The sequence below is a fragment of the Desmodus rotundus genome, chromosome 9, assembly GCF_022682495.2.
Source record: "Desmodus rotundus isolate HL8 chromosome 9, HLdesRot8A.1, whole genome shotgun sequence".
NCBI classification, from domain to species: Eukaryota; Metazoa; Chordata; class Mammalia; order Chiroptera; family Phyllostomidae; genus Desmodus; species Desmodus rotundus.
In genome coordinates this window covers 38,850,641-38,877,238 of record NC_071395.1, presented here as the reverse complement: position 1 = coordinate 38,877,238, position 26,598 = coordinate 38,850,641, and the positions used below count along the sequence as shown (strand labels likewise).

Genomic DNA, 26,598 nt, shown 5'->3' with positions numbered 1-26,598 from the left:
GAAATGTAGTCTGAAATCCTGGAAGCAGAGGCATGGGGATGAAACTTCAGGCACTGAGGTGTTGGGACCCCAGATTCACTCGCAGTGCTGCAGGTAGCGTGTGAGTCCAGGGGTTGCACCTCACTGGTGATCTGTGGTTCCTTTCCCCTCCCTGCCCTCACTCTTGCCCGCACTTACCAGAGAGTGACTGGCCGGTTTCTTCGAAGGACCGCTTTTGGACTGAGTCCCCTTTTCCCATCATGTTTTGTTCTTGTCTCATGCACTTCAACTCATCAGTTATTTCTTCCTTCTAACTTATGGTTTGTTTTCTCGCTTGTTTCTTTTCTCCAGCACAGGTTGAGTACGTAAGGCTTCTCCAGTAAGAGGCACTTACGGCTATGAATTTTCCTCTGCGTACTGCTCTTGCTGGGGCCTATGTGTCTTGACATGAAGCAGTTCCTTGTTGTGCTGGCTCTTATTTGGATGGTTGATGATTTCCCTTTTAATGTCCTCTTCGCTCCAAGGCAGTGAGGCTTTCAACCATCTGGGGTGGTCCTGCATTCTGAGGACACTGGGCCATATCTGGGGACACATCCATGGTTGTCACAACTGAGGGTGCTCCTGGCATTGAGTGGGTGGGGGCCAGAGATGCCACTCAACACCCCACAGTGGCCGGGACAGCCCCACAGAGAGTGGCCCAGGCCTGGTATCAACAATGCCCAGGAGGAGATACCCTCTCTAAGGCTTTTTTTAGGAGTTTCTCTCCACTTCTGGGTACCTAAGGAATTTTTTACCCTTTTAGTACTTATCTCTAATTTTACTAGGTTTTGAATTGAAGAAAGTGGCCTAAAAAAATCTATGCTTTTTTTTTTAAACAGATTTAAGTCTTTATGGCTAATTACAATGTCAGTGTTTTGTTTTGTTTTTTTAATGTCCATGGAAGTATGGGAGGAAAGTGCATTTTCTGTCAGGGGATGGAAAGTTCTCTATAAATCTCCTCCGTGCAATGTACTGATTGTTTCCATGTAGTTCCTTTATGTCCTAACTTATTTCTAGTCTGTTTTGTCTATTTAATTCTATAATTTAGAGTTTCTGTTCTATTCCAAGGGCCCTTACTTAGCATGTACAGCATTCCCAGGCTGCACTTTGCCACTAACTAGTTACTGTACACACACACACACACACACGTTTCTGCCACTGTGCTTTTTTCTGTGAACGGGAGTCTTGCAGTGCGAGGCATCGTTCAGTCTTCTCCCAGAAAGACAGCCCGACCTGAACACGGCTGAAGAGAAGCTCCTCCACAGTTAGGGGAGCTCTGTCACCTCGGAGCTCGGCACCTTTCTCGGGAGATGAGAGTTGTGCAGCGATCACGTAGCCGTCAGCCAAGGCCTGGCCATGATCCTCACCATCTCTCTGTCTTAGTCTCCTCGCCTGTAACTCGAGACGGCAGCTCCCCTCCCCGAGGGAGACTCGGTGGGTTCGCTCACACAGAGCAGGCCTGGCACGCAGTCTGTGGGTTCCCGCTTTACAGCTGAGGAACCGAGAGGCTCAGAGAAGGAAAGGGAGGCTTCAGGGTTGCACAGCAAGTGAGTGGCAAGGCCAGGACAGTGCGTGTGCCTACGTTGGGGAAGGGGTCCAGGTGGGCCAGTTATTACCTGGGCCACAACAGAATTGGGGGTGTTTAGTTTCATTTGGCTTCTGCAGACTTTGTCTCCGTGGTGACGCCCTGAGGGTGGGAGGGCGTAGGCTAGGAAAGACGGTGTGACCGAGAGCCCGGCCCCAGGACTGCCCTGTCCTTCCCTGTCCCCAGGGTGGAAGCTTCCCCAGCCTGTGCCTCTGCTGCTGTTGTCGAAGTAGAAACCGCCAGCCAGGCCTCGGAGCCCGCCAGCCAGGCCTCAGATGAGGAGGACGCACCCACCGCTGACATCTACTTTGTAAGTCCTCCCGGGGCTCTCTCCCATCACTGGACCCTCGACCCAACGTGTGCTCATGCGTGCACATGCACCGACATGCCCCCACACATCGACACACACACGACATCACATCTGCATGCACGTGCCTGCACGCACGTGTGTGCATGTGCCCACACGGACACTCCCACATTTGCACGTGCTCACACTGACACATGGATGCGCTCATACACGCTCGAGAGGTACACACCCATGCCCGCATGTGCTCTTGCACGCCCACTGGCACACACACAGTGTGCTCTAGCTCTCGATCACATGCACACTCACATGGTATGTGATGTGAGTGTCCTGCCTAGCGCCACCCAGGCCAGGCCATTCCAAGGCCAGGAATCTGCCCTGGACCCTCCTCCCAGACCTGTGACCACTGCCTGGCACGGGCCAACGCCCCAGCTGTGCCACCCTGTCCCCCTGAGAATCATCTGAATCCTCACACTCTCAGCTCCGACAGGCACCTGGGTCCTCCTTGGTCTGTGCCGAGCTGGCTGAGGTGGACTGGAAATGCTATAGATCTCCTCCCACTGCGGGTGGGTGCAGCCAGGTGGGCTCCACCCTTAAGGGGGCGAGGGAATTGTCACAAGGCACAGGCGGGCCTCATGCTGCCGACTTCGCTGGCTGAGGACACGAGGCTACTCCAACAAGGAAGGGTTTGTCAGAACAAGAAGGGGCCCTGTCCTGGGGGCCGGGGCCTCCCTCCCAAAGCTGGGGGTCGCCTTCCCCCCTTGCATCTCCTGCAGGCAGACAGATTAGATGAGCCAGAGACCTGATGAGGTAGGTGCTGGGTGGCCAAGGAACCTGCAAAGTCTAGTCCCTGACAGAGGGTCATGAGCCAGATGGCCCCCATTGCGACGGGAAGGTCCAGACACTGCAGCCCAGCTGTCTGCCCTCTTCCTAGACCCTCATTTTCATCTCTGCCCCCCAGGGGAAGGGGAGCTCGGGGCTGCTCACTGCCTTGGTCCTGGCACCTGCCTTCCAAATCTCCAGGCCTCGGGACAGTGTGGGTGAGCCTGGCCCTCTACTGCCATCGCTGCTCCGTAACCACCGCCGCCCTGCTGTCCCGACCTAGTGCTTCTGAGTTGCAGGGCCCCTGCCAGGCACAGTAGCGGGCACACCGTGTGTGTGTCCTCTCCTCCTGCCATCGCCTCCCCATCCACGGGGGCTTGGTTTGTCCTGTTCCCTCGCGTTGTGTGTGAGGCGGCCAGACTCTGTCCTGTGAGTGGGTGTCTGGGCCACAAGGGCAGCAGCGACGGTTGAGGCCACCGTGTGACCCTGACACCCCCAGACCCTCCTCCTGCTTTGCCATTGGCTCACCTGCCCCCTCCCAGCACTCTCCCCACCTGACCTTCCTGACCTCAGCGGGATTCCGCATTCCTCTCCCCTCACCCTGTCCTCTCTTTGCCTCCTCCGCCCGCCCGGCCCACCCAGTTCGCGGACGGGAGGTACTGGACTTACTCTCCCCGGCATCACCGACTGCGGGCCATGACGCTGAGCTCCTCGGGGACTGTAAGTGACCACAGCAGGCCTCCAGGAAGCCCAGTCCCTGCCCCGCTGCCCGGGGCAGCCGGGAGCCCTAGGGCCTGGCCGTCCCTTTCCTCTGAGAAGGGACCTGGGGAAAATAATCACGACAGCTGTATAGGGTGCCCTGCTCACTATGAGGCGAGCATCAGTGGCCAGCAGGCACACGGCTGGCACTCGGCAGGCCTGGTCATGGCGGAGTCTCCATTTGACTCCCAGCCCCAGGCCGCCTCTACCCCTCCCCAGCCTTTCCAGGCGGGCAGTAAGTTGGGTGGACACTCCTTGTGTGCTCAGACCTTGCTGCTGATGGCCCCCCAAGGCACATCTGCCCCTCTGATGGGGATAGTCACATAGGTCAGCGAGGGACTGCAAAGCTGGGCTCTTGAAGGAGAGAGGAGCGGGTAGCTTCATACCATTTCACAGAGAGAGTGAGCGAGGCCTTGGCTCCAGAGGAGCCCACGAGAGCACACAGTTTAGGCAAAACCTGAGGCCAGACTCCCAAGCAGCCCCTGAGTGTAGTAGACACTCATCCACCCAGTGTGCTTGGGACGCTACACGGATGTTATGCAGCAGTCCTGCTGCTGCCGTCATGAGCAATAAATGAAGGGCCCAGAGAGGCCAAGTAACCTTCCCGGAGCTGCACAGCACAAACTGGTGGAACAGGGTGAAGAACTGGAGAGAGAGTTTCTGTCCTGGAGAGAAAGCCTCTCAGAGGCTCACACCCTGGCCCCAACAGCAAGCCCCTGTCCCCACCACTGCATGTCAAGATCACTTCTGCAGTCCCTCCTGCCACACTCTGTCCTCCCAAGATGGGGATGCCATCCCCCAGAGGTGATTCATGATCCGACAGCCAGGGACACACAGCAGTCCCCTGCGGGGAGCAGTTTGCAAAGGTGCCTGGAGGGGGTTGATCTGAACTTTGAAAGGAAGCGGAAAAGGTATCTTTGTGGGGGACACAGCGGAAATGGAGCAAGGAGGCTCAATAGGAGAAAAAGGCTGGGTGAGTGGCAAGAGAAACCATCAGACCTGCCGGGAGGATGTGCCCTTGGCCTGACTGTAATGGAATCACCCCAGTTTCTGGGTCTCTCCCCGAGACCCAGCTCTCTCCAGAGTATCCGATGGGGCCCTGTTGTCCCAAGTTCTGAGCCCCAGCAGGGCAGCTGTCTCAGCGTCAAGCTCCCCTGCAGTTGCCCTCTGCTAGGCACTGGGCATGAGTGGCCCCAGGTGGCCAGGCCTGGCATCGGGGCTCCCAGCTGGGCAGGGCAAGTGGAGTGAGCTGCTGCCGGTGGGCAGGGGTTTTTTTTTGCGCCATAACCATCTGAGGGCCTAGAGCGGTGTCTTGCCTACTGCCCCACGTTCCTTTGTGCCAGTCCACACGTGGACACGGGCCTCTCGGATGAAGTGCATGGTGCCCAGCAGCCTGGGTGGCCCACTCGGGCACAGGGCTCCGGCCTCTGAGAGCAGGTGTCACGCTCAGAGCCGCAGGAAGAGGGGGGTTGAGTAGACACGGGTTGGGAGAAGCAGCAGGTGGGCTCTGAGGGCAGTGAGTGCAGGAGGGGGGGGTCTGGGGGCTTGCTGGTTGTGGCTGTGGTAGGTTTGGGGGCCCTGGGACAGCCAGGTAGACATGGCCAGGTTAGGTGTGTACTCCGGCCTGGTGCTCACTGCAAAGGCTTGAGCTGGGGTAGAGGTCCTCAAGCTTCAGGGCATTGAAGGCCAGGGGTGGGGGACTCCCGGGATAGAGAAAGAAGAAGGAAGACAGGTGGGGAGAACCTGGAGGAGGCCTCCAGGGCCCAGAGAGGTTCTTGAGATGGGAGCAGACCTGTCAGGAAAGTGTGCGCACCCCCTGATCATAGGACAGAATAGGGAGCCCCTCCCCATACACAACTGGAAGAACACCAGTCCGCCCCACCACCCTGTGCTGCTGAGTGCCCCCAGAACCCATGTGACAGGCAGGATCTGAGGGTGGGGTGTTGCTGGGCTAGGACAAAGCTTCAGGTGCCTTCCGTGGGTGGGCAGAGGAGGAGGAGAGAGGACAGCAGAGGACACCAGCCCCTGCCACTCTCCCCCCGCCCTGCTGTGCCCAGCCCGCCCTGACTGCACTCACTGCTTCCTGCTGCCATCCCGCCCGCTCTGGCCACTCAGCCCTGGCCCTGCCCATCTCTAGGGCCATCCAGGTTGGGGGCAGGTCCCCATTGGGGAGATGGAAGCCAGGGGCTGAGCTACCCACTTGTCGTCCTATGTTGGGGGTCCGCCTCTTTTATTTCTGTTTCTTCCTTCCTCCCTCTCACCTCTCTCGTGCCTCCTCACACCCTGCTCTTCTTCGCCCTTCCTGCACGTGCCGCCTGCCCGCCCTCCAGCCCACCGATGAGAGGAGCTGGGTGTACTCCCCACTCCACTATAGCGCACAGGCCCACTCAGCCTCCGACGGCGAGAGCGACACAGTAAGTGTGCCCACGGCCCTCCAGCCTGGACTGCTTGGGGCCGAGAGCATAGACCCCAGATTCCCCGAGGACAGATGGGGAAACAGGTCTGGGGTGGGAGGGGCAGGCCTGGGCCCTTACTGTGTGGTGACCCATGGGGTAAGTATCTTGGGGCCTCTGTCTGGCCCTCATGGCATATGGGGTCCCTGGCCTGAGGCATCAACGGTGGGCCAGGCCCCACCAGGGGAGGCCCAGAGGGTAGGAGGGTCCAGCCCTGACCCATCTAGCCCTCACCTGCCTCTCTTGCCTTCTGCAGTAATTTCTATGCAGTCACCAACCCACAGGAATGGAGCACACGCTCGGCTAGCCCAGCTCGGCCCAGAGCACAGGAGGTGCCACCCAGCTGCCACTGGATGTCGCTCACCCACGTCCTCCCCTTGGCGATGGTCACTGACGCTCCGGGCTGCAACGTGATCGCCCCCGGCTCCGTCACCTACCTGCGCCTGTGATACTGTGAACCTCCCTGAGTCTCCAGTCATGTATTTATTTTGGGTCCTTGCTCTTTGCACAGAGACTGCAGCACATGAGTGCTTTTTTGGAAAAAGGAAAAAAAAAGAACACAGTGGAAAAGCAGCAGCCCCGTTCTAAGCACTTTTCAGTTCTTTGCTTGCATGTGTCTCACTGAGGGAACAAGACCATCTGCTGCAGACCCCTCTCTGACTGTCCACAGGCGCTGCCCTGCCCCACCTTTATCTCCGGTGAGGCGCCTAGGAGGGCAGACCCACCGTGGTTCCCCGGGCACCTCTGGAGGCCACCCACTCAATGCCCAGCGGCTGCTCTTGGCTCAGGTCTGTGGGCCAGGAGCTGGACATCTGTCCTCGGGGGAGGCCTACCAGTGGTCCAGGGGTGGCTCGCCACCCTGCTGACCCCTCAGTCTCTCAGCATCTGTTTCCGACCACCCCCTCCTCCCAGGCAACTTGGGGGCAGAAGTAGCCAGGCAGTGACTAGAATGCAGACACGTGACTGCCCCTGTTGGTGGAGCTCAGGGCTGTGGGCGTCTCTCTCTTCCACACGGACTGCTCAGTGTCTGGAAGATGGGGCCCAGGTGATGGGAGACAGCCTTTCAAAGCAGGCTTTCCAGCACATCCGACTCTGAGAGGAAGCGCCTGGGCCCTCAGTCACAGGACTCCCGGGGAGCCCGTGTCCTGGAGCAGGGACCCTCCCCATGTGCAGGGACAGGGCTCAGAGGGCCAGACTGTCCTGCAAGAGTTCCCCCTGACTGGGGTGGGAAGCCTCTGTTTCACTTTTAAGTGATGATGATGCCTGTGCTGATTAAAGGATGGGGAAGAAATTCTTCATGAAAAACAAGACTTTTTTGTCATCCTCAGCAGGGGCAGCCATTTCTGGGCTCAGAGCTCCAGTGAGTGGCCGCCGGGTTACCATGCTGTGTCCAGAGGAGGCTGCTGGAACCAACAGCTTTGCAGGGTTTCTCCCTCCTCCACCTAGACACAATCCCACTGCCTGAGGTGAGCAGTGATGGCTGTCCCCTCTGCACTCTGCAGACCCACAGCAACTCAGTCCCACGCGGGAGGAGCTGGGGACTGGCTCGGAGCGAGGCCACACCTTTTGGAAGAATTGCTCCCCAGCCCCTGCCTCCCTGGTGGAGCCTGAGACAGCCAGACAACCAGCCAATCCAGGAATCTTGATTTTCTCAGTCCTTGCAAGCTACGTCTGCTGTTGCTCCTCCCTGCCATGCAGGTCCCTTGTCCCACCACGGACAGCCTGCTGGGGGGAACCTGACGGTCTGGCTGTTCTCTGGAGGATGAGGCTGCACCCCACGGGCTCCTCTGATTGTCAACGTGGGAACAGCACCTCAGCACTGAGCAGGGCTATGGGGGACATTCCATGCAGCCTGGGGAAAGGCAGCCTCAGAGGACCCATCAAAATAGGCTTGCAGGTGGCCCAAACAAGAAGCAAAAACAGCATCCTCTCTCTCCTGCCCACGGAGCGCTTGTCCAGACCCTGGGGAGCACTCTTGCCTCGATTTCAGACTGGTGCCTGTCTGCAGGTGCCATGGCCACATGCCACAAGTCACCAGTCTGTCCCTGACCAGTCCCACCAAGAGGGAAAGCAGGCAGAGCTCAGAAGGTGCACATCAGACCTGGAAGATTAACAGGGACTGCTGTGTCACCCAAACGCCAATGTGCCCCCAGAGACCGGGCACCAGAGCTGTCCTGAGCCCTGGCAGAGATGACCAGTGTAGCAGGCACAGTCCTGGAGCCGTGGGCTCTGCATCCAGGGTGGCCTTGGCCAGGGTATCTGGAGCTATAGGAGGGAGGAGGGGAGCTGCCTGCGTGGCCCCATTGGGTCCCTAGTCCCTGCTGGGTCCCTTGGGCTTTCCTGAGTGAATCACAGGACAAATGTGCTGGTTGGATGCTGACTCATAGCAGTAATTTGCAAACCTCCTGTATGTGACATTTCTGGTTTTGTTTTAAGTCAGGAAGACCCCTTTGGAGACCCATTTTGTGTTGTATTCTTTGTCCCAGGACTGGGCAGGGGAGCAGGAAGGCAAGACCTTATTTATAACTGTATACTGAACTCATGGCCTTCCTCACACCCCTGACCAGGAAGGCCCTGGATCCACCCAGCTGTCACCACGCCCCCACGTGGTCCTCCAGATGGAAATCTGTAAATTGCCCATTTCCCTCCTGGCTCATCTCTGATGGCCGCTGTCGCTGAGAATGTGAGCAGCGTCTGATTTGCTGTACTGTAAAATCGAAAGGCATTTCCCGAGGCTGACAAGGGGGAGCCTTTTGTGAGTCCCCTGCCAGCCTCCTCTCAACCCCTTTGCCTCCACCACCTGGCTCAGTGCAATACTCCCATCCCCGATGGGGTCTCTTGCCGTGGTACTGTCACCGCAGCCCCTCGGTCCCCATCCCAACCTTGTTTTTATGGCTGAACTGATTTCGAAACACAACATAACTGCAAACCTTGTGTGTCTTAATTCTCACCGGGGCTTCTGCGTGCTCAGCCCCGGGTCTGGTATGTGACAATCCAGAGCGCCACCTCCTCTAGGCGCCTCTGTAACCTTGCAGCCGCCGCTGGCCCCGATAACACTCGTATGCAGCCCCGGGCCCCGTCCCTACCTCCCCTTCCTCTTTTTATGTTGAAAGATCTCTCCAATAAATTGGGTAATAAGCGTCTGCTGCCTCTTTGCCTCTCTGTGTTCCTGTGGTCTGGTTGGGAGTTTGAGGATTGGCTGTGAACAAGAACAAAAAGAAACCTTCAAAGATTGAAAATAACAACAGGACCCAAATGTCTTAATTGCTTTGATAGCTAGCTGCAGCTTTCTGGGTTCCAGATCAGCCACAAAAAAACTTCTGAGAGGTTCTGACATCAGTGCAGTCCAGCTCAAAGGAACAAACACTCCCCAAAGTTTGTCTTCCTTCTGCCAGAAGGCACGTATTGAGTAATGCATGGACCCCATTTAAGGGGAAATTACTTCTCCCAGACTCCCAGTCTAAGAATTGAGTTGAAAGTCAGACCCTGTCTGTAAGCAAGCCCTTGGAAACCCAGCTATAATCACAGATGCAGATGCAGGGCACCTCTGCTCACGTATGAACTAGACACGCAGATGGTCTGGAAAGCGCCTTCCTTACAAGGCAGATCCTCTCACGGAGGTGCCTACATTTTGAAGGTCTGGGCCAGGCCCCCCTCATGTGTTGGGCCATCCCTTCAGCAGCCCAACCCACATCCTGTGACAAGCAGGGTGGTGGGAGGGGTCTTCTGTGGTTTCCTTTGAAAGACTCATTCTGTGCCACCACCCCACCCTGCACCTTGGTACCAAGCAAAAGCAGAGCATACAAAGTCAGCATTGAGGGTGGTGCTATGAAGCTATATTTTAAAATAGAGATTTAAAGAACTAGCTTAAAATATTAAGTACCATTCTCTGGTGGACTGGGGGAACTTGGAGCAGGTCTTCGGGATCCTCCAGATCTCCAGGCCTCCTGTCCTGTGCTCTGTAGTCTATCCTCCCCACCAGCCCCAGGGGGCTCCCCTACTGGCCAGTCGCATGTTTATCCTTCCCACAGAAGAAAGCTGGACCACCCAGTTCAAATCGTAGCTGCCTCTTTGGGGTCGAGGAAAAGGTGTTAAAGGGACTTTCCTGCTCTGAGCCCGTTTACCCATCTATAGAATGGGTTGAAAAGAAACTAAAGGAGTCATCCGCGATTTTTTTTAAAGTTTAATCCCTGCAATACATAGGTATTCATTGGTGGATGGTGGAGCATGACAGTGAGTCTCATAAAAGGTCAGCGCAACATTTGAGACTTTTCAGTTTCTGTTCCAGCTCCCACTCTTCGCCCTCTTGAGGGGCGGGGACTCGAATCTACCATATTGGGGCTTCCTGCCTACACAGGCCAAAGGACTTCACTCCCAGGACTGGCTTCCTCTAGGTCCTGCCTTCAAGGCTCCACCTACTCCCTGAGCCCGCCCCTTCTTGGTACCGCCTCCCCAGGCCCCGCCCCACTAACAGTTCCTGTTTCGTCTCTGCTTGGCGCACAGCTCGTCGGGCTTCCTATCCTAAGACACGAGGACCCACTTGGGACTGCCCCTAGCATTGCCTGAAGGGCGAGTCCCAGACCCTGGAGGCCACGGTCTGGCTGGAGTCTACAACGCGGACCCCGTTTGCAGGCGCTGGGAGGTTTACAAGGCATCAGGGCCCTTGCGGGTGGGGTGGCGGGATGGGTTCTATCCCCTGGCTCCGGCTCGGATGGGGCAGGCTGGCGCGCGCCGTGACCGAGGAAGGCCCCCGGAGCAGGCCCCGGATATTTGTGTCAGCACCGCCGCCACCGTCCCAGCCCATGGGTCGAGATACACGCTCGCGCTCGCGGTCAGCGTGTCGCAGGGATCGCAAGGGCCGAAGACAGCGGAGCCGGAGCGGCAGTAGGAGCCGAAATCGGAGCGGGAGCCATGGGCGGCGAAACCGGCGGCGCCGGGACGGCGAGGGGCGGCGGAGGCGGCGAAGCCGGGAGCGCAGGTTGGAGTCACTGCGTGAGCGGTGCCTGAGATCCGTCTCCTGCCCTGGGAAGGGGAGAGTTAGCCAGGGAGGGCTTTCTGGAGAAGGGGACGTCAGATAGAGAAAGGAAAGCGAGAGGTATTCCAGGCAGGGCACCTGATGTTTGAAGGGACATCAAGGAGCCCAGTGAGGCAGTTGACAAAAGTAATGAGAGGCCAGATCGCGCAGATTCTGGCGTATCGTGGTGAGGGTTTAGCCATTACTCGTAGGGTAGGAGGAGGCCACGGGAGCACTTTGAACAGGGGAGTGACATGGTCTGAATTCGCAGAACTCCCCCCGGCTTTCGTGAAGGGACTGACTGGGGGGGTAGGCAGTAGTGACACCAGGGAAGAGGAGGTGGAGGTTACGGTTGTCCAGGCAACGGATGATGGTGGCTTTCAGGAGAGGGAGGCACAAAGAGAGGTGGGTAGATTTGAGTGGGGTGTCAGAAGTAGAGGTGACAACACTTGCTCGGGGAGGTGGGTTTGAGAGGGAAGAACTGTTGATGACAGGTGGCAGGACTCAGCTGACTCCTAGGACCTGGGTCTCAGCTTCCCCATGACTCGTAGTCCTTTACTTCTGGATGTGGGGCACCTTGCCAGACTTGGCTTGAGTCTGTTTCAGCACATAGGAACCAGCACAGTGGTGGGAACTGACCCCAAGACCTGGTCCCAGTGCTGGCTCATCCCCGAACAGGCTGTGACAAGCCATTCTCTTCCCCTCTGTGACCCAAGGTTGCCCATCCGTGTCCTCAGGATTTCCTTGGGGCCTCTCCAGACATTCATCGTCCCCACTCCTGCGGCCCAGCGATTTTCACCCTTTCCATCTCGAGGCACACATAAGCTAATTACTAAAATTCTGCAGCAAAACAAAAAAATACATTTTTTGCTGATCTGACAAAAAATGGGTATAATTTTGATCGTATTCACACTGAATGCTATTGTGTTGGCTGTTGTCATTTTTTAAAAAGACTGCATTTATTTATTTTTAGGGAGAGGGGAAGGGAGGAAGAAAGAGAGGGAGAGAAACATCAATGTGCAAGAGATACATCGAATAATTGCTTCTCCGAAGCCCCCAACTGGGGACCTGGCCTGCAACCTAGGCATGTGCCCTGACTGGGAATTGAACTGGTAACCTTTGGGTTCACAGGCTGGCACTCAATCCACTGAGCCACACCATCCAAGGCTGTTACCATTCTTTTCTTTGACATTCGAAGGGAAAAGAGGTCAGAGCCACTGACTAAATAGTCAGGTATTGCATGTTTTAAAAATTCTTGCAGCACCCAGGTTGCAAATCGCAGCTCCAGCCTGTTCTCCACACCATAACCAGAATAGCTGTAGTCAGACATGACTGATGGGCCTCTAGGCCGAGAAGGTGGCTTTTCCTTTTGAGTCTCCTAAGATCACTGCCACCCAGGAATTCCAGGAAGCTGTAAAGAGCAGAAGAGAAATAGCAAAGAGGTGGTTTAAATCAGGGCTTGGCCACTATAGCCTATGACCAAGAATAGTTTTTACATTTGGAAACAGTAAGGAAAACTCAAGAGAACAGTATTTTGTGACGTGTGAAAATTATATGAAATTCAAATGGTGGTGTCTAGAAATAACACTTTACTTGAACCACAGCTGTACCCATTTGTTTACTGTGTTCCACAGCTGCTTTGCACTGAACAGCAGAGCCGATTTTTTATAGAAAAAATTCGCTGACCCTGGATTAAGGCCCTAGTGCTGATACTTTAGCTCCCATGGAGTGATGTCTTGTTATTATCGTCTCTGTATTTTTTTGTATACTGTTTTCTAGTATTTGAGTTATTCACAAGAACCAACCACCCTAGATGTGTAATTAATGTTGTTTATAAAAATTTGATCACATTTATAGTCCATGTTCAAGGGCTCCAAAATAATTGGATTTCATAGATCAGATTTTTTGACATGAGCTTAATAGGTAGAACATTTAACAAACAAAGACAGATTTAGTTTTTCCTTTCCTTGTTCTTAAGCCTCTAGACACTAAAGAATCCATCCCTAGGGGCTTGGCCATTCTGTTCCCTATTCCCAGTGCCCTTCCCTGGCCCCTTATTGCTGCCAGTTTGACTCCTGTTCATTCCTGCCCATCCTGTATGACTAGTTTAAACACCACCCTCTTCTGCACACCCTCCCTTGACAGCTTGGAGAGCTCAGATCCTCCAGGTCAAATACCTGGGTAGCTCCTGTACCCTCCCGCCCCAGCCTACCTCCGTGCCCTGACCCCCTCACTTTCCCTCTTACTTCCTCTACTCCAGCCACGTGGGCCTCCTTGAACATGCCAAGTAAATTGCTGCCCCAGTGCCTTTGTTCTTGCTGTGCCCTCTGCCTGGATCACCCTCCACCCAGATCTCTCTGTAGCTCCCTCCCCAGCTCCTCCAGAGTTACCACCTCAGGGAGACTCTCTCTGACCTTCCATCCCCTAATTTTATGTCATTGCTTTGTGGCTCAAAGCACTATCCAGTATCACACTGTGTGTTTACTTATTGATGTGAGCCCCACAAAGAAAGGGACTGTCGGTGTTTTGGCCACTGCTATGTTCTCAGGACCTACCGCAGTGGCTGGCGCATGGCAGGAGCTCACTGAACAGAGGCGGAACAAATGACTGGCCCGCAGGCAGTGAGCAGACCCTTTCGGATTCCTTCCCCAGGTCAGATTCAGAGGAAGACCAGTGGCAGCGGCGAGGACAGCAGAGCCGGAGCCCACAACCACCCCGATGGCACTCACAGGACCAGTCCTCTCAGTCCGACTCAGGCAGTGAGCAGCATTGGCAGCAGCGGGACCGCCGCCGTCGGGCACGCTCCTGGTTCCGGGGCTCCTCCTCATCCAGCTCCATATCTCCAGACCGATCCCAGAGCCCGCAGGAGGTGGCTGTGGCCCTGAGCCAGCAACAGAGCTTGCAGGAGCGGCTGCGGCTCCGTGAGGAACGGAAGCAGCAGGCAGAGCTGATGAAGGCCTTTGAGACACCCGAGGAGAAGCGGGCCCGGCGCCTAGCCAAGAAGGAGGCCAAGGAGAGGAAGAAGCGGGAGAAGATGGGCTGGGGCGAGGAGTACATGGGCTACACCAATACCGACAACCCCTTTGGCGACAACAACCTCCTGGGTACCTTCATCTGGAATAAGGTGAGCCAGTCTTACGAAGCGCCTAGTGATTAGTTCTGTGTTTGTGCCTTTCGCAAATTCTTCCTGCCTTTGTGATCATTTTCGTTTTATATACTCTATTTCAAGAGATGTTATTTAGCCCTCACAGCATACATTTCCCAGACTGCGCTTTGCCCTGTGGAGTTTACCTTACACACACACACACACACACACACACACACACACACACACACGCCGCTTCTGGCAGCTGTTATTCCATTAACTGTCTCTTGCAGTGTGATATTTCAGGCATGCTTTGCCCCAGAAGCCAGCCTAACCTCGCCCTAGCCGGGTGGCTCAGTTGGTTGGACCATTGTCCTGTTTACCAGAAAGGGCATGGCTTGATCCCCGGTCAGGACACGTCCTCGGTTGCGGGTTTGATCACCGGTCAGGGTGCGTACGGGAGGCAGCTGATCAATGTTTCTCTCTCTCTCCCTTCCTCTTTCTCTAAAATTGACTTGGAAAAAAAACACCAAACATATGCTCAGGTGAGGATTAAAAAAATAAAGTAATTAAAACAAAAAACAGAACAGCCTAACCTCAACGAGACTGGAGAACACGTTCCTAGAGTCACACACCAGATGGGATTCCACGGTTACACTGTCAGCTCAGAGCTGTCATTTCACTCTTGAAATGACAATTACACGCTGGTCGCCTACCCTGCAGTCATGGCCTGCAGCACATAGCTGAAAACAGCAGAATTTCCTCCTGCAGCTCTGGAGGCCAGAAGCCTGAAATCAGGGTGTCATCGGCAGGGCCGGCCTCCCTCGGGAGGGCTGGGGAAGGACCCTTCCTGTCTCTTCCAGCTTCTGGTTGCTGGCACCCTGGCTGTGGCCGTGTCACTCCAGTGTCTGCCTCTGCGGTCACACAGCTGTCATCCCTCTGTCTGTGTGCTCGCGTGGCAGTATCCTCTCTGTGTCTGTGTTGGAGTTTCTCTATCTGTAAGGACACCAGTCAGTGGATTAGGACCCCGCCTAACCCCGTGTGACCTCATCCTAATTACATCCTCAGAGACTCTGTTTCTGAACAAGGTCATATTCTCAGTTTCCAGGTGTTGAGACAAGAGCATATTTTGGGAGGGACACAGTTAAACACAACACAGCACCCATCAGTGGCCAGGGAGGGTGAGGGCAGATGGGCAGAGTCAGAAGCTTGGCATTTCCACTCATCGCCCACACTTCAGGCCTGGTTTCTTGCCGTTGTGCTGAACACACCAAGCCCATTCTGCCTCGGCCTTTCCACTCGCCATTCCTCTGCCTTAGAACGCTCCCTACCTCTTCCATGGCCGGTTCTTTCTCGTCCTTCAGATCTCAGCTGACATGGTTCCTCTTCTGACAGGCCTTCCTGGCCCCTTGGTCCCCCAGGCCCCCCAGGTATTCTTTTTTTTTTTTCTTTTAAAGATTTTACTTATTTATTTTTAGAGCAAGGGGAAGTGAAGGAAAAGAGATGGAGAGAAACATCAATGTGTGGTTGCCTCTTGAGCACCCCCCTAATGGGGACCTGGCCTACAACCCAGCCAATGACCTGACTGAGAATTGAACCGGTGACCCTTTGGTTCACAGGCTGGCACTCAGTCCACTGAGCCACACCAGCCAGGGCCCCCTGGTATTCTTTATCAGAGCACAGCCCCTGCTTTCCTAGCACTTTGCTGACGAACTTACATACTGCACCTGCTGGGTGCTGGATTCTCTGCGGGCCCTGGGCACACATCTGCAGGCGAGGGGAACAGAGACCCCTATCCCTGTGAGGCCAGCAGTTTTGCAGGGAGATGAACTATAGTAAGTAAGTTAGCAAAGTTCGTAGAGGAGAGAACGAAGGCAGGCATTGGGATGCAGCAGTGACCACGATGTAATAAGCAGGCCCAAAAAGGTCTCACTGCGAAGGTGGTGTCCAGATACACATCCTGCCCTGGCCAGTGTGGCTCAGTCCATTGGAGTGTCATCCCGTAACTGGAAGGTTGCATGTTCGATCCCCTGTCCAGGCACCTATGATCCCTGGTCCAGGCACATAGCGAGGCAACCGATAGAGGTTTCTCTCTCTCCCTTCCTCTCTCTCTAAAAGCAATGAAAAAAATGTCCTCAGTTAAGGATAGAAATAAATAAACAAACACATCCTAATTTATAATGTGTAGTTCCTGCCAACCTGTGAGCTTCACAGGGCGAGCTCTGTCCCAAGGCCTGCACGCAATAGGCACTCCCTAAGTGCAAGGGAAGTCTGGTCGGTGTGTGCTCATGCGTGTTCAGGCATTTGCCAGTCAGTCTTCTCAGCCCAGCCCAGCCCTGGGGGTTCACCCCATGGGAGGGCTTCACCACACACACTGCGGCACAGCTAGGTGTCTGCGAAACAAGAGTCGACAGTCCCAGGTGAGACCATCCTGGGAGCATCACAGGAGGGGGCCTGGCTGCATCTTCTCCATGCTTCGGCACGTGTCTCACTCACAACAGAGGGGCTTCGTAGTTTTTGGCTTGTATCAAGTTGATTTTGTAGGCGGGGGTGGAGGGCGTCTTCTAGTGGAAGGCAGTGAGGTACCCAGGGATGGGTCGCTTCTCTTGGCTTCACTCTCCTCACCTGCAAAGCAGATGCTGTGGTTCAGTCATCTCAGTCGTATACACGAGTGCACCCAAGCTCCCTCCTGGTAGGTACCAGGGAGGGCAGCAGGAGGGAGGCACCTCTGCTCAGCAGGCATGTGGTTGATCCTTCCAGGCCCTAGAGAAGAAGGGGATTAGCCACCTGGAGGAAAAGGAGCTAAAGGAGCGGAACAAGAGGATCCAGGAGGACAATCGACTGGAGCTGCAAAAGGTGGGGGTGCCTTTGGCCTGTCCACATGGGGTCAGGAGGCCTTCTCTCAATGGGGCCCCAAGGCTGGTTCGCCCTTGTTTAAGTCAAACGGGACCTGATTGGCTCTCGTGGAAGGTCCAGGGGATTCTGGCTTTAGGCGCAGCTGGATTCAGGGGCTTAGGCTGTGTCTCCAGTAAACTCCTCTCCACCTCAACTCTGCCGGCCTCTGGGCTTTACTCTCAAATGCTCCTCTCCCAGGGTCTGTCTGAAATCTCAGGTATTCCTGGACCAATCCCTGTGTCTGAGGCTGGTGGGCTTGGGCCAGGCATGGGTTATAGTCCCAGTCCCGACCCTAGGGGACCCCATGGCCTGAGAGGACACAGGGCAGGCTCCACAGGCTCCCCATCGTCCAACTGTCTCACCTTCATCTTCTCTGTGTGCTCCTCAGGTGAAGCAGCTGAGGCTGGAGCGGGAGCGGGAGAAGGCCATGCGTGAGCAGGAGCTGGAGATGCTGCAGCGGGAGAAGGAGGCAGAACACTTCAAGACATGGGAAGAGCAAGAGGACAACTTCCACCTCCAGCAGGCCAAACTTCGGTACTGTGCAGGGACGAGGGGACGGGTAGAGGGGCTGCCCACCACCACCCTGTGTCTGCCCACCTTCACCCACCAGCCTGCTTCTGGACCCAAACACGTAGAACCTGTTTTTGCCCCAGGGCCTTTGCGCTTACTATGCATGCTTTCCAGAACCTGCTGTTTCAGCTGCACCCCCCTCACCCTTTGGGTTTCCGCCTTTTGCCTCTCTGTGGCACTAGTCCTTGCCTTTTGCCTCTTTCTGGCACTAGACCTGTTGCTGGGGTGTCCCCGTCTCCCCCGGTGGGCTGGGTATAAAGGAGACCCCAATGCACCAGCTCCATGTGGCAGAACTGCACACGCTAAGTAGAGTATGCCGGGCCCTGGGACGCACTGACTGTGCTAGTCCCTCACCCACAGCCCATAGGGGTGTTTGCTCATCAGCCACATTTATAGATGAGGAAAATGAGGCCCCTGGGCATTGTGGGTTGTCTGAAGCCACGTGGGCATCTAAGCCTGCAGCCAAGTGTGTGTACACTCAGAGCCCACCCCCGGCCCCTTCCTAGTCCTCCGTCCTGCTGGCCACACCAATCCTGGCCAGCAGCTCAGACCTCCCTGATCACGGGCCCCTCGGGTCAGACTAGGGTCAGCCACTGCGGACATAGCACTGAGGCTCCAGATCCTCCAGTCTGGGCAGCTGTCCACTAAGAAGAGGCGGTTCTCTCTGAACCTCCGGCCCCGCCCCTACTCACTGCTCTTCAGACCCTATGCTCACTCTGGTCCATGCCACTTTCTGGACCCATGCCTCCTGGCCAGCCTGTCTTCTGCACCTGGTTTTACCTCTTTCAGGAAGCCTTCACTGACCACCAACCCCTGCAGGCCAGGCTCCTCCCCGGCTCCCACACTTGTCACCCATGTGAGTAGGAGTTTGGGAGGGAGGTCACAGCCTGAGCTCTGACACCATCCCTCTGCTCCTGATAGCTCCAAGATTCGAATCCGGGATGGACGGGCCAAGCCCATTGACCTGCTGGCCAAGTATATCAGCGCCGAGGATGACGACCTGGCTGTGGAGATGCACGAGCCTTACACCTTCCTCAATGGCCTCACGGTGGCTGACATGGAGGACCTGCTGGAGGACATCCAGGTACTGCCCGGCCCCACTACCCACCTCCCTGGCCTCCCCAAGACGTGCCTTCACCGCACACCTTTGTGCCTCTCCCTCTAGGTATACATGGAACTCGAGCAGGGCAAGAACGTGGACTTCTGGCGGGACATGACCATCATCACGGAGGATGAGATCTCTAAGCTCCGCAAGCTGGAGGCCTCGGGCAAGGGTCCAGGTAACACAGGGTCAGCGCCCACCCTGAGCCAGCTGAACAGAAAGACACCAGGGTGTGCTCTTGGGGACACCTGTCTGCATTGGTGGGAGTTGCCAAGGGCCGGGTGATTCCGTGGGAAGCTAGCCTCAGGCACTCTGCAGACCTCAGTGTGTCTGGACTCTCTACAGCCCTCTGGAGACCTCTATGGGAGCCACCAGGGGGCAGCACTGGGCAGTGGGAGCCCCAGGTCCTTGGCTGGGCCTCTGCTTGTGGGATGGCAGGGGGCTCCTTTAAATAATCACTCAGCAGTGTTGGGCTTCCCTGGGAGCAGCGCCAGCAGGGCCTTTTTGTGTGGGTTCCAGGTTTTCTCTGGAGGCTCAGTCTGTTTGAATGAGAACAGGGTGCAGCTCTGCTTAGGCAGAAACCCTGTGCAACCCCAGTGTGTTCAGCCTGGTGTTCTTTTTTAACTCAATTTTCTTTTCATCAAAATGGTTGCACGCATACATTCGCAAGGGAAGTGGACTCCCCAGACATGGCCCATAGTCGCCTGGGGGCAGAATCGCCTGGTTGAGAACCACTACTCTGAAAGCTCAGACCAGCCAAAACATGCCCACCCCTCCGGTCCCCTGAAGCCACCAGCTTTAATGATTCCAGCTTTGCTAAGCGTCATCCTTCAGCACCCACCCTGGTGGCTGAGGGCGTGAGCCCTCCCTTCCGCCTGGCCTGTGTAAAGTCATTTGCAGCTCAGACGTGGGTCGGGACAGCTTCCTTCCTCTCAGCGAAAAGTGCGAGTGTCTTTTGTCTTTGGAAGTGCAGTTTTGTTTCTCACATCGTCTTAGCAGCTACATCCTGCAGCAGCTTCCGGAGAGAGGAAGGGAAGCTTTGCTGTCAGAGACGTGTGTCTGGGAAATCTCCTTTGGTGGCAGTAGGACTGGGTATAGAACTGGGTGGAAGGGTGCCGCGGGGCTGGTGGGCAGAGTAACAGTCACGAGCGTGGCTCTGGGTGCCCGGTTGTACCTTTGTGGCATGGGGAAGATAAAACCCCTCGAGGAGGGTCAGTGACGAGAAATGAGTGAGTAGTGTCAGACGCTGGGGACACACGCACAGTGTGCACACACACGCTGGTGGCCCGCCGCCGACCCCAGCGCCCTAGCTGACCCGTGGAGGTGCTCCCATCAGGCTTCCTTTTTCTTGTCCCAAGCCCTTTCTCTCCCACCCCCCAAGGTAGTGGGTTGGCCTCTGCCACCTCCTGGGTCTCCCTTCATTTTCTTCAGTGAGGGAGCCTCTCTTTGTGGGACCCCACATCTCTTTTTTGTGGCTTGCGCTCTCGTCTTGGTGGGGCACATTCGCTGTAAATTCTGGGGGAAGGCAGATGGTTCTCTGATGTCCTATGTGTCAGGAATGCTTCACTCTCCCTCTGGCTGCTGGCAGCGGGGCTGGATATAGACTTTGGGAGTAGGGTGTTTTCTTGAGAGGCTGAAGACCCCTCCCCAGCAGCTGAAGGGACATCCCCCGTGTCTGCCCACTCCCAGAGCTCTCTCAGTGGGTGTTCATGTGGCATCCAGACCTAAGACGTGGCTTCCTTTACACATGTTAGCAGTTCTTGGCTTCTCTGGGAGCAGCACCAACAGGACTGTCCGTCCGGGCTGTGAGTTTTCACCGGTGGCCCCATCTCTTTGAGTGAGGGCAGGGCTCGGTTCTGCTTGGCCTGGAACGGGGATTCTTGCTGAATTTGGTTTTGGTCCCGCAACGTTTCTGCACCTGTCACAGACCAAAGCCAGGCTACTAGTCTGTAGGTTGACCACTGGGCCAGGGACTCGGGTCCCTCTCATTCCTGTCCAGTCAACTGTGACCATGTGTCCAGCGGCAGGGGTTCTTGAATCCTACTTTTGAGTAGGTAGCACGAGCTGATCGCCCACTCCCTCATTCACCCAGCAGCTGCGTACGGAGTTCCCTGTGGACCAGCCCAGTGCTGGGAACACAGCAGTGGGAAGCCCAGGGAGGTCCCTGCCCTTGGGAAGCCATGTATCAGGTGTGCAGCCTAAGGGACCAATCTGGTGATTAGGGAAGGCTTCCTGGTAGAAGGATGTTCTTGTTGAGTGCTGAGGATGGGTATTGCTGATAGAAAGTACATGTGCAAAGGCCCTGGGGCATGGGGTGTGCTTGGCATGTTTGATGAGCAACAGAGAGGCTGGTGCACCCAGCACGTAGGTTTAAGCAGTATTCGGCCCTGTCCCTGGGGGCCTCTCAGCCTAGAGGGGAGGAACGTGTTCTTGGGCCCCCAGCCCATGATAGATGCTCAGACAGACTTTCCTGTGGGGCAGAGAAGCCTGTTTGTTTCAGGGTGGTGTCAGAACTTCCCACAGCGCCTGGGAAGTAAGCAGCTCTTCCTGCTGTGGTGGAGTGTCCTTGGTGCCAGACACAGCACACCACTCACATGCATGGTCTCATCGGGCTTCCTAGAGGGCAAAACTGAGGCCCAAAGAGGGTGAGCCACTTGCCCAAGGTCACACAGCTAGGGCTGGCAGAGCAGGAACTGAATTCCAAACAGTCTGGCTATTGGGACACTCCTCCGGGCTCTCCGCATGGTTTGGGGAAGGCAGTGGTGGGCAGGATTGGTAGGCCAGACACCTGGGTCCCAGCCTGATACTGAGTGGCCCCCGCCTCACCACAGGCGAGCGGCGAGAGGGCGTCAACACCTCCGTCAGCTCCGATGTGCAGTCAGTCTTCAAAGGGAAGACGTACAGCCAGCTGCAGGTCATCTTCCAGGGCATCGAGGGCAAGATCCGGGCCGGGGGCCCCAACCTAGACATGGGGTACTGGGAGAGCCTGCTGCAACAGCTGCGTGCCCACATGGCACGTGCCAGGTGAGTGGGCAGCGGGCCTCAGTCACCTCGGCTCGGGCACTGTCCTGGGTGGGTCCTGTCCTGCCTGGGGACAGGAGCCATCTCCATCATGCCTGCTAGGCAAGGCTGGCCCTTAAGTGACCTTGGGAACCGTAGACCAGTACCCTAGCCAAAGGCCCTTGTCGTGCTCTTCGTGCCTCCACCTGCAGTCGGGCCCCGGGAGTTCAGGCAGGGCCTCCGTAGTGGCCTGTACGGAGCACCTGGTCTTTGCTTCCCATAGGGTCAGCAGGCATCACAGGAAGCCCCCAGGCTGCCTCTCCTGGCCTTCTGCCGGCCCCATACACCCTGTGTACAAATTCTCAGCGTGCTTGGCACCACTGTGTAAACACAGTCTGCTGGCCACTAACTGTTCGCCTCTAAATTTATCTTCCCTGCCTGCTCCGCCTCTTGTTCTGGCCCAGTGTGGCCGTTCGGTTACACCCACATGTGAATACCCTGGTACAGGGACCTGCCCCTCCCAGCCGAGGGATACTTCTCTGGGGTCCGTGACCCCAAGTTCCATTTTTTCACAGCCGAAGCCTTGACCCTGGAGTGGCCATGCTAGGCCCAGCCTGTGCTGTACTTACTGCCCTCTTAACCTCCGTGTTCTTGCCGGGGGGTGGGGGTGGGGGGGTTCTTGAGAAAGCCTGAGGGAAAACGGGGCCCCTTTCCCCCACCCAGTCAGGGTGACCACCTGGCCCACGTTCCAGGCTCCGCGAGCGGCACCAGGACGTGCTGCGGCAGAAACTATACAAGTTGAAGCAGGAGCAGGGTGTGGAGAGCGAGCCACTGTTCCCCATCCTCAAGCAGGAGCCCCAGTCTCCCAGCCACAGGTAGGCCCAGCCCAAAAGTCCCCCTTCCTCACCCAGAGACCCAGGATGTACCCCCACACCACAGGGCCCCACCTACCTCTGGAGGAGTCAGGGCAGCCGCTCACTCAGCCTTCTCTCCTCAAAGCCTGGAGCCTGAGGTCCCGGCCCTGACCCCACCCGGGCCCTCCTTGGAGGGCGGCCCTGTGGAGGCTGAGGCGGAGGGGGCGACACCGGCAGAGGGCGAAGCAGAGGGGGAGGCTGTGCTCATGGAGGAGGACCTGATCCAGCAGAGCCTGGACGACTACGACGCTGGCAAGTACAGCCCCCGGCTGCTCACAGCCCACGAGCTGCCGCTGGACGCACACGTGCTGGAGCCTGATGAGGACCTGCAGCGCTTGCAGCTGTCACGGCAGCAGCTCCAGGTCACAGGTGTGCACCGGGGGCAAATGAGGCCATCGTTTGGGGATGGGCAGCAAAAGGGTTGAGGCAGGAGGCTCATGGGTCCAGGGCCAGCCAAGGGGCTTAATAGTGAACCTTCTGTTCCCTCCCTCCCTATCTCTGAGCATCTGTTCACTTCCACTCGCTCATTCGTTTAGTCGGGTTCAGTGACCGGCTGGCCCCAGGGACAGAGAGAAAGTCGTTTTCATTCCTGTGCCCAGCCCTGCTGTGCACTCCTCATGCTGTTCGCTGGGGGTGCACCTCGGCCTCCTTGGGCTATGTTGTCCTAGGTATAGAGGAGTAGCGGCCTCAGAAAGGCCCCTGCCCAGGGTCCCCTGGGAGATCTTTAACCAGCAGGCTCTCTGGCCACCCAGCCGGAGACACATGGTGTTTGGTGCCCACACGGGGAGAACAGTGAGCATAGATGGCCAGGGATGAGGTGCCCGGTGGGCAGGGCAAGTTGGGAACTGGGGCCTGCCCAACCCTGTGCCTTTACCCTGAGCCTCAGTTCTTCTGGGATAGGCCTGGCAGGGTGGCATAGGCTCGGGCCCCCTTCTCACCACCCTGGGAGTGAGGCCCAGGCTCCCTGTGACAAGGGGAAACTGAGGCTCACCGGTACCTCAGTCCCAGCTAACGGCTGCCTCGCCCTCAGGTGACGCGAGTGAGAGTGCAGAGGACATCTTCTTCCGGCGGGCCAAGGAGGGCATGGGCCAGGACGAGGCGCAGTTCAGCGTGGAGATGCCCCTGACCGGCAAGGCCTACCTGTGGGCCGACAAGTACCGGCCACGCAAGCCACGCTTCTTCAATCGCGTGCACACGGGGTTCGAGTGGAACAAGTACAACCAGACGCACTATGACTTCGACAACCCACCGCCCAAGATCGTGCAGGGCTACAAGTTCAACATCTTCTACCCCGACCTCATAGATAAGCGCTCCACGCCTGAGTACTTCCTGGAGGCCTGCCCTGACAACAAGGACTTTGCCACCCTGCGCTTCCACGCCGGCCCGCCCTACGAGGACATTGCCTTCAAGATCGTCAACCGCGAGTGGGAGTACTCACACCGCCATGGCTTCCGCTGCCAGTTCGCCAATGGCATCTTCCAGCTCTGGTTCCACTTCAAGCGCTACCGTTACCGGCGGTGATGGCCCTGCACCCCCCAAACCCCCTGACAGGAGCGGCGAGCCTGGCAGCCTTCCCCGGCTGGTGCACAGGCTGGGCCTCCCCCTCACCAGCCTCACTTTCTCTGCGCAAACAGCAAGCAACTCACAGTGGAGCTGCCTCTGTGAGTGGTGAGGGGACAGCTGGGACAGACTGGTCCAGGGTTCTGACGTGCCTGGGGGGCTGCTGGTGGGGCTCTTTGAGCCCAGGGAACCCAGCAGGTGTCAGCCAAATTCACTGTCCACGTGGGCATGCTGAGGCCCAAGGCCCACCCTAGATAAGCCCTGTAGTGCAGGCCCTCAGCTGGGGGCAGCATGAGGCCCAAACATGGGGTAGCAAGCTTTTGAGGGGCAGGAAATCCAAGTTCAGAGCACTGATTGGCCCTTGGACACAGCCAGCTGCGACAGGGCCTACCCTCCTGGCTGCCTCCCAGCCAGCCTCCCCCAGAGCCCGCACCAGTGGAACCGGCCCCTTGCCGTGCCGTGCTCCAAAATCTCTCGAAGGACGTCCCACTCACCTCACCCCGGTGCTGGCTGTGGGTCAGTCTCCTCCCAAGTGGGGGTGAAGGACATGTCATCCTCCACCATTACCCCCAGGAACCAAGGATCTATTATGGAGACGTCTCCAGCCTAAAGTGGAAAGAGCCCACACCAAACCCCGAAATGCCGCCCCCCAGCTCCTCGGACAGGCCCCCCCGCCCCCGGAACCCGATTTCATCTGGAAGTGTTTGAAGTGGTTTCTCTGAAAAGACTTTTTTAGGTGGGGAGAGAAAAATCTTGTTTATTTTCATTTAACTGATCTACTCATGAGAGTACATTTTTAAAATAAACACTTTATTTTAGAATAATTTAAGATTTTCAGAAATGGTGCAAAGGTAGCCCTGAGTCCCTGTCCAGCTGGCAGCCACATCCAGCTGTTCTGTTGCTACCGTCTCATGCAACGGGGCACGTCTGTCCGCACCACTAAGGCACGAAACCCAACCAAGACCTTTGAAAAACACCCACAACACCTAAAAATAGTCGACAGTAGTTCTTAGGAAGCTGCTCAGAGTCAGTGGGTTTCTTCTCTCTCTGCCCAGGCCCATCAGCCTTTCCCCCACCAGCAGGGTGTAGTCACAAACGCTCCGCACTTGACCACGGATGCTGGGCGGTGAGTATTGCTCACCTAGGCCAGGTGAGATCCCTCTGGACGGTCGGCAGACCCTGGCCGACCCAGCCATCTCCATCCAGGATGAAGAATATCCTTCAGGCGGCCCTAGTGCCATTTCTGTCCCCTTTGGAGCCCTAAGCAGACATCACTAATCAATCACTTCGATTAGCAACCTCAGGAACTCCGGAGGCCAGCAGTCACTACCAATTGATCCATAGCCTGCTTGCTGGTCACTGAGTGCAGGGCAGCCCTGGAGGCATTCTCGTGCCTGGCTCAGAGCTTGGTCCTCAGATGGGCAAGGCCCCATTCTGTTGCCACAGCACGGACTGTATGTGGCTGCTGCAGCCCAGCCCTGGCCTCATCCCAGCTCCACGCGGCAGGGTTTATGTCCATTTGGAGAAACAGGCTCGTGGAGGCCCATGTGTTCAAGCCTAGAAAGTGGCAGTCAGGGTTCAAACCTGGACTCCAACTAGGGGAACCCCACCTCCCAGGCTACCACCCGTGTCCCAGCCTCAATCTCTCCACCTGCCCCCAGGAGAGTCCTCCTAACCCCAGTGTCCCCTTGGCAGTCCAGGAAGTGTGTTCACCCCAAGGGAGAAGGTGGCTGTCCACTGGTTTGCTGGATGTGTTTGGCCAGGAGCCCCTAGTCAGGAGGGAGGAGAGCTGGGTGAAGATGCCAGCAGCCCAAGGAGTCAGGCTGGAGCAGGGGTGGGGAAAGCACTGAGTGAGGGGCCTCACAAGGGATACCACTTCCTGGGGGATGGCTGCTGAGCAGAGGAGGAGGGCGGAGCCTCTCGCAGGGGGAGAGGTAGCAGTTTTGCCCAGGAGAGGGGCACACACAGCCTGGCTGAATGCAAGCTCAGGAGCTGGGCTCTCCCCAGGGCACGGGGAAACTATACAGGGTGAGAGCTGAGCAGGGACAGGAGCTGGCTCTCAAGGAGACCCCTTGGGCAGACTGGAGGCATGCACGCACCCAGCTGCCCCATTACCTCCACCCTGGCCTAAGCTGTCCCCAACCCCCACCCCAGCTTCTTCCTGCCTTTGGCTGTATCCAAATCTAAAAATAGATGCTCCCTGCCTGGTCCCCCACCGGAAACCACAGCCACGGGGGGCATGTCCTGAGCCTAGCCTCTGCTCCTGACATCTGGCCCACCCCCCAGGCCAAGTGCCTTTCAAGCCTCCCATGTGCCCATGGAGCTAGGAGCGGGTAAACAAAGGCTAGATCTCCAGCCACCAGCCCGAGAGGTTGGAGGAAGCCCAGAGCTCAAGTTTGAATCCTACCCACATGTGGCCTTGGCTGTGTCATTTCCTCCCTCTGGGCCTCCGTTTCCCCATTGATAAAATGAGCGTCTTTACCTCATTCAGTGCAGAGCTGCAGTGAGACCCAGACT

At 56.8% G+C, this 26,598-nt stretch overlaps 2 protein-coding genes across 13 annotated transcripts in view; both read left to right on the top strand.

Annotated features, from left to right (window-relative positions):
• Window positions 1-6,661, top strand: part of PIP5K1C (phosphatidylinositol-4-phosphate 5-kinase type 1 gamma) — a 54,461-nt gene extending 47,800 nt beyond the window's left edge. For 9 of the 12 annotated variants that reach the window (XM_024569152.4, XM_024569151.4, XM_045202334.3 and 6 more), the window contains 4 exons: window positions 1,790-1,913; window positions 3,372-3,449; window positions 5,819-5,902; window positions 6,198-6,661. In XM_024569152.4, the coding sequence (XP_024424920.2) occupies window positions 1,790-1,913; window positions 3,372-3,449; window positions 5,819-5,902; window positions 6,198-6,200 (289 nt within the window). In that variant the 3' untranslated portion in view covers window positions 6,201-6,661. Of the gene's footprint in view, window positions 1-1,789; window positions 1,914-2,868; window positions 2,948-3,371; window positions 3,450-5,818; window positions 5,903-6,197 lie in introns of those variants that run through there. The other 3 variants (XM_024569155.4, XM_024569154.4, XM_024569156.4) reach the window with 3 other exon arrangements.
• Window positions 6,662-10,530: 3,869 nt separating this feature from the next.
• CACTIN (cactin, spliceosome C complex subunit) lies at window positions 10,531-24,905 on the top strand. Its single transcript, XM_024569104.4, has 10 exons — window positions 10,531-10,919; window positions 13,608-14,079; window positions 16,801-16,896; window positions 17,324-17,469; window positions 18,427-18,589; window positions 18,671-18,785; window positions 21,439-21,631; window positions 22,360-22,482; window positions 22,607-22,890; window positions 23,552-24,905. The coding sequence occupies exons 1-10, from the start codon at window positions 10,624-10,626 to the stop codon at window positions 24,040-24,042; spliced, it is 2,379 nt and encodes a 792-aa protein (XP_024424872.2). The 5' UTR covers window positions 10,531-10,623; the 3' UTR covers window positions 24,043-24,905.
• Window positions 24,906-26,598: the final 1,693 nt, after the last annotated feature.

Excerpts from the sequence above, each read along its gene's own strand:
- CACTIN (XM_024569104.4), top strand. The coding sequence starts at position 10,624 with ATGGGTTCTATCCCCTGGCTCCGGCTCGGATGGGGCAGGCTGGCGCGC. Across the intron at positions 18,786-21,438 it reads GGCCTCGGGCAAGGGTCCAG|GCGAGCGGCGAGAGGGCGTC; the intron begins GTAACACAGGGT and ends GCCTCACCACAG. Across the intron at positions 22,483-22,606 it reads CCCCAGTCTCCCAGCCACAG|CCTGGAGCCTGAGGTCCCGG; the intron begins GTAGGCCCAGCC and ends CTCTCCTCAAAG.